This window comes from Nomia melanderi, chromosome 9 (genome assembly GCF_051020985.1).
Source record: "Nomia melanderi isolate GNS246 chromosome 9, iyNomMela1, whole genome shotgun sequence".
In the NCBI taxonomy this organism is placed as follows: domain Eukaryota; kingdom Metazoa; phylum Arthropoda; class Insecta; order Hymenoptera; family Halictidae; genus Nomia; species Nomia melanderi.
This window is the reverse complement of record NC_135007.1, coordinates 16,203,183-16,215,256: the sequence shown is the minus strand read 5'-3', so window position 1 is coordinate 16,215,256 and position 12,074 is coordinate 16,203,183. Positions and strand designations below refer to the sequence as shown.

At 43.5% G+C, this 12,074-nt stretch overlaps 1 protein-coding gene across 38 annotated transcripts in view; it reads left to right on the top strand.

Annotated features, from left to right (window-relative positions):
- CaMKII (Calcium/calmodulin-dependent protein kinase II) overlaps nt 1-12,074 on the top strand; it is a 156,837-nt gene that overhangs the window by 88,533 nt on the left and 56,230 nt on the right. For 24 of the 38 annotated variants that reach the window (XM_031989332.2, XM_031989361.2, XM_031989359.2 and 21 more), the window contains exon 11: nt 4,164-4,224. In XM_031989332.2, coding sequence (XP_031845192.1) covers nt 4,164-4,224 — 61 coding nt within the window. The remainder of the gene's footprint in view (nt 1-4,163; nt 4,225-12,074) is intronic. The other 14 variants (XM_076370733.1, XM_031989346.2, XM_076370732.1 and 11 more) reach the window with 1 other exon arrangement.

Sequence of the window (12,074 nt, the reverse complement as noted above, 5' to 3'; positions counted from 1 at the left end):
CAGTACTTATTGATTAGATTACATATCCTTTCCTGAAATTTTCCTTCTCAATTTTATTTCCGATCATTTTAGAACGTAGTCCTGTGTTTTGGTAGTGCTACCGTCGAACTATTCGACTGGTTACCGTAGAAGTAGGTGCTACACGCGCAGTGCCGGTACGTTGAAAAACGCTCGCGAAAAGTGCGAATCAAGTGCGAAGTGGAATTCGGCGAGCGACGGAGAGATCGACACGCACGGATCATGAGGGGGTTGAAGAGCAGGTTCACGTTGCGCAGGCAACAGGAAGCGACCATTCCCGAGGTATTCCGTCGAGTTCCATCGCGTCCCGTTTAATAAATAATCGACGGACCATTGCACGGATCCATTTCGCGCCCGTTCCCCGGAGAATATAGCTGTTTTTTTTTGCGATGATACATAAATGGAACAAAAATGAGCGAGATAAAATCACCGGGACGCGGAGCTTCGAATTCATTTATGGCTTATTAAACGATCCCGTGATCCTGTGCAGCAGGATATTCAAAACTCGCTTTCATTGCTTTCTTCTGTTCTTTAACCTTTGCACTCGGAAATTTTTCATTGGAAATATTTTAACATTTTCTAATGAGATAAAGACGATATTTTGTGAAACCAACTTGAAGAGAAATTATATTACATTGAGGGACAAAGCTATTTTATTTCAATATTTCTCAAATTGATGCATTGTACGAGGTATAATATTAAATATCAAATTTTATAGTTTTACTGTATGAAATCAGGTGAGTGAGAGTCACCTCTCGAGCGCAAAGGGTTAAAACCAGAACTACCGAGCAATAAGACAGAGCTATTCATAATTCGTTGTTAAAATTAGCAAAGCAGATTCCTAGAGATCCGAAGGGCTTATTTCTGCACTCGAATGCAGGAATTTTGAAATCTTGAAATCATTTTCATTTGTCCAATAGTTCTACTATTAAACGTTCATCCCGTCAATTCGAAAACTGATCCATGGATCAAACGACTCGTTCCACACTCCCTTGAACCAGATCACGAATTTCCCTTGAATCGACAGCCTCTAGCGTCCACCGGTCACTTTTTTCGCCTCTCTATTTCTTAACCGAGTTCCAGAAACAGAGATCGATGGATCGACCGTTAATTTGCATCGCGAGTGTCTTTTATCGGAATGAAACGCCGGTATCGCGTGCCCGCGCGAGACGTTATCGCGTCCTTTGCATCGGGCGCGGACGAAAGAAACGGGATGTTTTATTCATTCGAATGCTCTCCAGCGGAAACCGAAAGTGTTTCTCGCCTCTAGCTTCCCCGCCGCTTTTCCCCGGGCTTTTCTCTTTCATTTTCTAGAGCTCCTTTCACGCGGATCCGATCGTTCGACGTGTACCCGCGTCTGCCATCGATCTTCCCAACGACGGTGGGAGCGTTGCTTCGTTCGAATTCAAATTTCAACCCTTAACGATCACCCTCGCACGGGAATCTCGGTGCCTCGTAGCCAAATATTTGACTTTGCGAAATTATTGCGCGCTCGGTCGAGGCGCGCGCCTTCATTCCTAATAGGTAACACGTTTCCCAGTGTGCAGTGGATACCAGATTAATTACTTTCGCATTTTACCCAACCTAGTGCAGAGAACTGCGTAAAACTGCGATCGCGATGATCTCAATTATAATCGAATTGTTCACGTGAATCTCAAAATTCATCAAACATTATAGCAAGCTACAATCGAAAGTCGCTGAAGGGAACGCTGCTTCATCGAATTCAAATTTCAACCCCTTAACGATCACCCTCGCACGGGATCTCGGTGCCTCGCAAGCCAAATATTTGACTTTGCGAAATTATTGCGCGCTCGGTCGAGGCGCGGACCTTCGTAATGGATGACACGTTTCCTGGTGCACAGTCGATACGCGATTAATTTCCGAACTTTCTCCGAAGAAATTTACAGTCGCGACGAGCTGAACGATTCAGAATCGAATTGCTAGCAATTCGAAGATTCGCAATCTGCTACTGCGACGTACGATCGAAAGAACTCGGTGAACTCGAGTTTCATTTACATTTCGCGCAGTTAACTGGCGAGCCTCCATTATCCGAAGTCTCCGGGAGGCGATCCCGAAACGGGGAATCGGCGAACTATCCCGATATCGCGGAACTTGCGCAACTCCGCGGAATCACCGTGAAAAATTAAACCTCCCGGAACTTGTGCGAGCTAAATAAAATTGCAGTTAAACGAGTTTGATATCCGCCGACCAGCCCCCTCCCCTCCCCTCCACGGCCTCGTTCGCCGGAGTTTTCATCGGCCGCGATCGAAAGTCGAGTTAATTAGAGCCGCGATACTTAACCTGTTACGCGGCGTTATTTCGCCGTTCGCCGCCTCGAATGAATAACAAAGCTCGAGTTACCCTTTTCCCCCCTCCTCCTCCGCGTGCTCCTCTTTTTCTCTCTGTTCTCGCGGAACCGTTCGTTTCCACGTTTTTCCCCCTTTTTTCTCTTTTAATTCTGTGCTCTTCTCGTCGCCCGACCGCCGCGTCTCGTGTTTCTTGATTGATATTTACGGCCTCTCCGCTCGAGTTTCTGAACGCCGCCCGTCCGCTTCTTGTTCCCGTTGCTTCTGATGCATTGCGGCCCGCTGCGGGGTTCTGCCGCTCGCTCGGTGTGTACAGGTCGCTTCAAAACGGGGGATCCTGGTTCCGTCCTGACTGGGATTGCGTTGATTTTCTTCGGTGGATGGATTCGTGGTGCAGCGTGGAAACTTGATCTTTTTTAAATATAGAGTTCCGAGTGATAGATTCAATTGTGATTATCATGAGAAGAACGTTAGTTTCAATTATTTCAGAGATACATCGTTTCGTAACGTTTTATTTTCAGAGGATGGATTTGAAGGTGTTGGACAGTGTTTCCTATTAGAAAGTGCAGTTTATAGTATTCAATGCACTTCTCGTTCGAAGTTCCGCGTGCTGCAAGATGGAAACTTGATATTCTTTAAATATAGAGTTCCCAGTGATAGATTCGGTTGTGACTATAACGAGAACAACGTTAGTTTCAATTATTTCAAAGATACATCGTTTCGTAACGCTTAGAAAGTGCAGTTTATAGTATGTAATGCACTTTTCGTTTGAAGTTCCGCGTTCAGCAACGTGGAAACTCGATCTTTAAGTGTAGAGTTCCAAATGATAGATTCGGTTGTCACTGTCGCGAGAACAGTGTTACTTTCAATTATTTCAGAGATACATCGTTTCGTAACGTTTCCTATTACATCCGCAGCGTCACTGTTCTTTATAAAAACACACGACTCGCAGTTACAATCGGAAAACATCCCGTGCAACGGAGACGATTTCCCCCGTCACCGTTTCCCGGGTAATCGAGACAAATGAAGCTTCCGTTAACTCCGGTGACTCGTAACGCGTATCTCGCGCGAGAAAACTAACTGGTCCGTACATTAATATCAATAATCCCCTCGCGCGTTCCGAGACAAACAGGCAATTAATATCAGTGACTCTTTCTCTCACAATTTTGCCCGTGATCAAGACAAAACGGAGAACACCGGTGGATTAATACAACATCGTAACACTGAAACTATCCAACAGTCGAATTGGCTTTTCTAATTTTCTTATAGAAACTTTTACAGAATATTCTATAAACTAAAAGCACCAGTAGTCCATATAAACCACATATATCAAGATTTCAATCGATTTCAAGAATTCTTTAACCGGTTACCTGTGTTCGACGAGTATACACGTCATCATAATAATTCTTTATTTTTTCACATAAACATGTAATCCTTAGTTTCGCTTCGATCTTTCATTGAAATATACTCTACGTGCATTCGTCCTTCGACGAGTACGCGCTGCATTTTATTTTATTGCGAGAACGAGAGGTTTTCCTAAATTCCACAGTTAACTGGTTAAATCATTCGTTATCTCATTAACACTAGGTTTACGGAGCGCGTCAATACGTACTTCGATTAACTATTTTTAAATCTCTAACTTCCAAAGTCCGAACGAACGAAAATGAATTGTTCTAGGTGTAGTAGAACAAACCGCGCGGTAAATGTAAACCTAATGTTAATCGCGAAAGGAAGCAGTGGCGGATCAATTCGACTTTTCTGGTTAGTCGTAGACGTTAATGCGAGAGCGAAACGAGAACGCCTTGTATATATACTTTGCTCTCTGTTCTTTGTCCACAGGTCGCTATTCTGACGACCATGTTGGCGACGAGGAACTTTTCCAGTAAGTATGATGCACAGGGTAAGTACCTCCGGCCCTCTTCAGCGCTTCATGGACCACGACAGACAGTACTTTTATATCTCCTATTAAATTTTACGCCCACCGCCCCGCCCCACCTCCACAAACCCCTCACCAGCCCCTGTGAAACCCTTGTATCTCTATTTCTGTGTCTTCAGTCTATTCTTGTCTTTCTTCCACTTTTCTCTCTTCTCTACTCTACTCTCTCTCTCTCTCTCACTCTCTACTCTCTTCTCTTTCTATCATTCTCTGATCACTCCGTTTTCTGTATATCTCTTCGCTCTCTCTCTCTCTCTATATATATATATATATATCTCTTTCTGTGTAACTTTATACATTCCCGAATTCATAACCCATAAAGTCTACCACCACCGTTCTTCGTCCGTCTTGCACACCACATACACACTGCCCTTATTTTATCTCTTGTGTATATATTTATATACATGTATGTATGTGTAGATATGTATATATATACATGTATGTATATATTGGGATGCATATTTACATATGTGCCCGAGGATCGTTGTTCATTCTGACCTTTCGTGTTTCTTTTTGAGTGGTGCTCCGTGACGTGGCCGCGCACTTGGCTCTGTTTCTTTGTTTATTCGTTGGCAATCGCGGGGAGAGGGCTTCTGTTACAATGCGCATTAAAAGTGAACGATGGATGAAAGGACACGCGCGCGAACAGACGAACGCGCGCACGTTAAAGTGTTCGTGTTCTAGATTACGGGATTTTCTTACTTTCTTCGAGCTGGGATTTAGTTGGGAAAGGAAGATGTTTTGGATTCGGTAAATCATCGAAAGTTAATTTTTTATAATCGTTTTATTCAATGTTTAAATGATTAGATTGTAGATCATTCAAGGTACAATTGATTAGTTTAAAATCGAAGAAGCGATCGTGGCCACGGAACGAAGCACCAAGTATCATTCCTGCTCGTGCATCGAACAACTTAGATCTCCCCCTCAGTTGATCCCATAGATCCAATCGATCTCTGAGCAACGAGGCGAAATTTCCCCATGAAACCCCCGGGATTCACCCCAATTGGCCTTCAGCTTGCCACCGACTCAAAATTTCACGATTCTTCTTGGATTCCTCTTCAGAATTTCAGCCTCGCTCGCTCCAGGCATCATTATAGTCATTCACACGCACACGCGTATACAGGATCTTCGTGAAATCATTATATATCGATTCTACAAGGAAAATCAAGTTGAGAAGAAAGAATATACTTTTCCCGTGCAATCCTTCGTTTCCGAAATAATGGTTTTCGAAGATTTCTCGTGTCATATCAGGTCTGATCGTGAATCACCTTATCTACTTCACTATGGAGCACTTGAATTGATTGTTCCTATATTTCAATCCAAGTATTACTGAATCATTTCTAAAATCATTTCAAACCAAGTGCTTATACCTTCTCATTAATCATAAAAGAAGAAATCATTTCGATCTGCTAATTTTAGTAATTCATTAAAATTCCCTCGGAAACGAAACGTTCCACGAAAAAAATTCCTTTCACTTTCGATATTTATTTCTAGTTGCTACAAGCATACATTTATTAAAACTTTAATTTCCTTATATATCAGTCTAAGTGTCACTGAATCAGCTTCTTGAATCATTTCTAAAATCATTCCTAAAACAAGTGCTTATACTTTCTCATTAATCATAAAAGAAATCATTTCGATCTGCTAATTTCAGTAGTTCATTAAAATTCCCTCGGAAAGGAAACGTTCCACGAAAAAAATTCCTTTCACTTTCGATACAGTTCTTCTCGTAGACTCTGCCTAATTTGAATCAATTGTCGAATGATTTCGGAGACGTCCTGTATACCGGGTGCAACTCATAGTCGATGCACTTGGCTCGCACACCTCATATCCTGCAAGGACTGTGCTACGTTACCCAGAAGTCCCGATTGTTTCTTTCTGCTGGCGAGACTCGCTGCCTGCATTCGAGTCTCCGTTCGAACTCTTCGTTCTTCTGTGCACCGGGTGTCCCGAACGAACGCGACTCTCGGAGTGTTTCGATGGTACTCGGAGTATCGACAAATTTTCATACATTTCCACGAGGCTCGACGCACCTTCGAAACACTTCCGCCGACGAAGTTCGGCGACACCGCGTGCACCGGCTTGTTCAACATTATGTTAACGATTCTGGTGACTTTTCGTAGTGTACATCATTAATACCGTTTATACGAGTGACTAATGAGAACAGTGTGAAAATATGTACTTAAAAGATACAGAAGAACGAACGTCACTGTTTGTAACTTGAAATTTGCTGATTTTTAGTGATCTCTGTTACGCAGATGAATTCTCGTCTTGTTTCTCCGGTGATCCGATGATCTCTCCACGAGAACGTTGACATAATCTCGATCAATCCTCCGTAGACCCGTTGTCTTCTCTTCTCCCCTTAAATATTTGAACTTCTTCCGATCCTCTGAATGCGCCTGCTGCGTGATCGACACACCTTGAATTCTGGGTAACGCGAATCATTCGTCGCAGTGGACTCAAGCAGTTCTCTCCTCATCACGCTCATCGGTCTGCGTACCGAGAATCATGTATCGAGTCATGCTTCGTCGCTTTCGGGAGCGCACATCACGGGAAACGAAAAAAGACAGCTCGGAAATGGGGAAACGAAAGGAAAAGGGAGGCGTTTGGTAATTCATTCCGACGAACTCGACGCGGAAATCATCGATCGTTACGCTTTCTGTCGCATCAATCGCTCCACGAACGCATCTCACGAGTGCACTGCAGATTGTCCGCATTCGATCCCAGTGTTAGCACGGAAATAACGAATATCACTCGATTCCGACCGACAATGGAACCTTTCGCGAGGCAAATTCACCGCTGAATTCCAGAGAAATCTGTAGTCCACTCGTTCGCATTCTCTTTTTCAGGCAACGATATTTTGCAAGCGAAGAAAGCTTGATCTTTATTTTCCTTTTTTTTTCCTCTGTGTTTGATACGACGAGGGTACCGGTCTGTCGATCTCGAATAGACTCGCGTCCTCAGGATAGCGATTCGAGCAACTCGGAGTGCCTACTTTCTCGAACTTTCAGACGAACCTTTGAAATCGTTTCGAGCGGTGTTGAAAAATTCGAAGAATGGGCGTGGATCGCGAGAATTTAGAATCGGGAATACGATGGTAGATACAACCGGGTACCGAACGCAAACTGTTTCGGTCCACTAGCGAGAGAAATGCCCAGGAACTGATGTTACTTGTGCGTTTAGTATCGCTGACCGGTCTGTGGCCGATCGGTGCATCCTGTCCCACGAGGCATCAGCGAAACACGAGACGCATCGGTTGTCCCAGATTTCTCTTATTCCGTGGTATTCGTGTCCGCGATTTCCGAACGTTGCGAACCTATCTTCCCCCCTTTTTCTCCTGCGTTTCGATCTTGTTCGCGGAACGTTCCAACCTTGAGCGATCTGAATCGCTGATCGGATCTTTCTGCATTCACGGGATTCTGCATCTAATTCGAAAGTGCAGTGCTATATAAAATGCAGTCGATATGAAAATATATATAAATAATGCAATCTACAATGGTTTTTATAGAGATCCTTAGAAAAGTCTAATTCTCATGGTAATTCTTTCATATTTACTCTCTTAAGAAAGAGCTATAACTACAACCTCCATTATCTTCAATTATGCTCATTCAATTAATTTATTTAAAAACTATGTTTCGTAAAAACAAGAATATTTGATGAATTGCAAATAAAAGTGGGAGATCTAATTCGGTTGGCTAAGTGTTCTCGATGCTCCAAGATTCCAAGATAGATCCGATCGTCCGCGGACTCTGAGATTGAAAGTGAATTTGAAAAAAACTCCCTCGGGCACTCAACTTTCCGTATTCGGTTTCGAACTCGTCGAAACCGCGTTTCTCCTTTCACGATGTACTTTTTTTCTGCTGAGGTCCCGAGCAACGTTCCGAAAGAGCGGGCATGAATATTGATAGCCAATTGATGTCTGTGTTATGTACGTTTTGTATATAGACACACGGACACCCAGAGCACACACAATCACAGACGTACCACACACACACACGTGTTACCCACTTGTTAGTTGACACAGCGTTCACTCGTCCGCCTCCTGTGTACTAGATGCTCGAACGAGTAATATTATAATGTATTCTGTGTATTCGTATCTGTACACCTGTACCTACACGCGTGTACACTTTATTTATATATATATATATATATATATATATATTATTATATATAATATTATAATATATATAATATTTATATATACGTATATGTATATATAAATATTTACACACGCAAACAGACACACATATAAACATACACGCGCGTGCGAGCAGCACAAGCGTACCTTTAGAACGCTCTAGCCCCGTACTAGTCGAGTAGACGGCATCTTGCATCCGTAGAGCGGAGTTGGGCTTCGTTCGGATAAAACGAAATTATCTAGATCCGTCGACCGATAAATCGCGCTCCTGTTGAAAATCTACAGCTAATTGGATTGTATATTAGCTGTGTGTAGCTATACTTGTGAACTAGTTTTGGTATGGACAGTGAACATTGATTTGGTAACGAAGTTTGATTTAGTTTTACTGTTTTTAGTGTTGAGTAACGTGTCTTCATTTCAGTAGATTCTAATCATTTGAGTGATAGCAACACACTTTTCATTATGGAAATGATAAGCTGTATTATTGAATAGTCTGATGTAAGCATTGAATTATCGCTAATATGTATTATCATAGTATATATTTGCTGTAGATTGAGTCTAGATAAATTGTAAGCGAGTCAGATGGTATTTAGATCAGAACAATGAAGTTTAATCTGTAGACCGTTGTTTAATTAAATTCTCTGGAAGTCGAGATTGTAGATAAAGTGTAGATCCATGTGAAGCGTAGATGAATTGTAGATACTCTGACGAAGAGGAAGTAATTTTGAACTGATTAGTGTAAACTTCGGATATAATTTATATCTATAACTTAGAGTGCAAAGTGATATATTTGTAGATCTTACTGGAGGAAATGAAATCAAAGATTCGTTCGATTTGCGTATAGGTCTGTTGCATCGATTGAAAACTACAACAATAGAAGCATGAGATCTGTTAAAAATTCTTATTTCTGAGCTGATTATCATCATTATTCTGTACTCGAAGGTTTCCATTGTCCTCTGTCCGTTGTCTAGATGAAACTTGTTTTATCCGAAGGACCGAAGACCTAACTCCGCATTAGAGACAACACTGCGCGCGGTACGCGCGGGAAGTTGACACTGGCAACGTTGATCGTCACCGCGCGGCGACTTGGCTGCGTTTAGTTGATGTGTACTTCTTTTTATTATTAGTTCGCCACACCAGCCCCTCACTCACCCTGTTATATTATAGCAGGGCTTCGATCGATCGAGCATCGAATCTCCGACGAGCCATCGACAAACGAACCTATACAACTGAATCAACACAATCTTTCTAAAATCAATCTGATACTTTCCTGTATCAATTACAATAATTTCTCTCAAATCTCATTCTCTCAAACCTCGCAATTAACTTCTCGGATATCAACATTCTCTCCGTAATATTCAAATCATTTTATTAAATTAATCTTACACAAATATTCCACATATCTCACAAATCATTCAATTATTCCCGAGATCGTAAAATCGATCGACCCAAGATATCTCGTCGCTCGATCGTCGATCGGTCGAGGCGCACCTGAACTGCGTGTACTCGATTCAAATGCGAAAAAGACACATCGTCGGAGACACTTTGCGCTCGACGTAGAATCAGGTAGGATAGGCCGGCGAATATTCTCGGCCGCGTCGCATAAAGCGCGGCGGACGGTTCTCTCCTGAATCGATAGCACCGGGAACACGTCGATAGCCCGTCCCGAGCTCTCTCGTCTCGCGTCGCGCGAGACACGGGTCCACGACAGCGGATTTATTATTTATACTTCTCGCCCGGCGAATCGGTAACGCGGATCGTTCGGCGACGGAGCGGCACGCGTCTCGGTTTTATTTCGGAGCGTCCCGATTCGTGACGAGCTTCCTTCAACCGGTTAACTCCGACGAGCATCCCCGTCGCTGTGGAATCGAGAATAACGCCAATTTCCCAATCGATTGTTTATTCTATCAAATATACACGTGACTCGCGACTCGTGCAACCGTCGTTACGTCCAATCAAGTTGAAGTCGGGGATTATTTTTGTACCATCGATTGTTAATCACCGGAGCGCACGCAGACGCGGGAGGAGCGCGGGACACTCGATTCCTCCTGGCAAATCGTTAACGACGAAATCGCCACGGCGAGCGCAATTGCGAAAGCAATTGTAGGACAAAGGGTCAATATACGTTAGGTGCGTCCGCACCGCGTTCGACGTGTATACTCGTCATTGGTTGTGATTATATTACGCGGAAGACGGTTCAATTCCACAGTCGACCGGTCGCTGTTGAAACAGCGGACATTCACGATGCGAGCTCCGTGGAGCGTTCGCGAGCGAGTTTTTCCTTTATTGTTTCCAAGGAAGTTCCCGACTCGTGCCCTCTCCGACGTTGATCGATTCGCTTTTCTTTCTCGCGAGGGGAAACTTCGATTATTTGCTTTGCGAAACTTGGAAGGTAACGTTCTCGGAGAGCAGGAATCTTCGATCGAGGGAACGTCGAGTTTGCGGATCGATTTTCGAGACATCGGGAAATGGGAGTTCGATTGGGAGAGAGACAGTCTCGTCGGGGACGATAGCTTTTTTCCTCGTTCGTCCGTCGATGGTAAGGGTGTTAGGGTTAATTCCGTTTGCCCGCGGCGCGACGCTGATTTTCCGGGGAAAATCCGACGCGTTCTAGACGGTCGCGTGCCATTCGGCGACCTTATCGCCTCCATCGAATACTTTCGTGTAACAATTTCCGCGAGAAATCCGCCGTACAAACACCGGCGATCTTTCGCCGGCGATTTGTTTCAATTACGCGGTCGAAGACGGCCATCGATCTCGCGTTTCCCCTTTTTTACGTCTCCTCTCTTCCAGCGTACAGTCCGCTGAGAAACTTCGTCCTCGTGCGAGAATCGCTTCATCTCTGATTTCTGGGTGTTTCCGAGGAAACGAATATTCTAAAACTCTCGAATAAATGAACAGCAAGGTGGAAGACTTTGTTTCCACAATCGTAGTTTTTCTATTCCATTATCTGTAGAACGTTACCTTCCATCTAATGGGAATCGAGTTTCAGTTACTTGAAGATCAAGAAACTAGATCAAGGTACTTAGGATACTCTCGATAGTGGCTCTCAAGTGGGTACGCAGCTCAAGGATCAATCTATCCTTCCAGCCGGAGTTAATCATTAAATCGTGCATTATTATCAGCTTTCGAAATTCGCACGATTACCAAGAATATTTCCTATCGATTATATCCTATCGAATTGAAAGTTTAAAATAAATCATACTTAAGCTGCGTACCCACTTTGCGAAAGGATGATTCCGAACAGAACTCGCTAGTGGATTCAGACGTACAGTCTGCTCCACTCTATTCTGAAGGGAGAATACTGAACGGACAATGGTTACGAAGCGAACAGAAACGCGAGCCCGACCCTCGGTGATTACTCTCACGTGGACACGCGGCCTAAAGTACTTACTTTCCTCGCTTGGCCCGGGATATCTTGTCGAATAGAATTTACGGATTCATAATTCGCTCTCGAGCTTCTCGCACAACCCTCCGCTTATCAGTATCACGTGCGCTGCCGTTCGGAAGTGTTTCATTACTTGACTCGTAGAAATCGGATCGAAATTCTCAAAGGGAACAACGTGCAAACGGATACTCGGCGTACAGTTGAAATTCAATTAATGAAACTGACGCGAAAACTACCGAGCAGTTGACTTTCCGAAATTCCTGTAGAAACTCTAAGGATTAATCGATA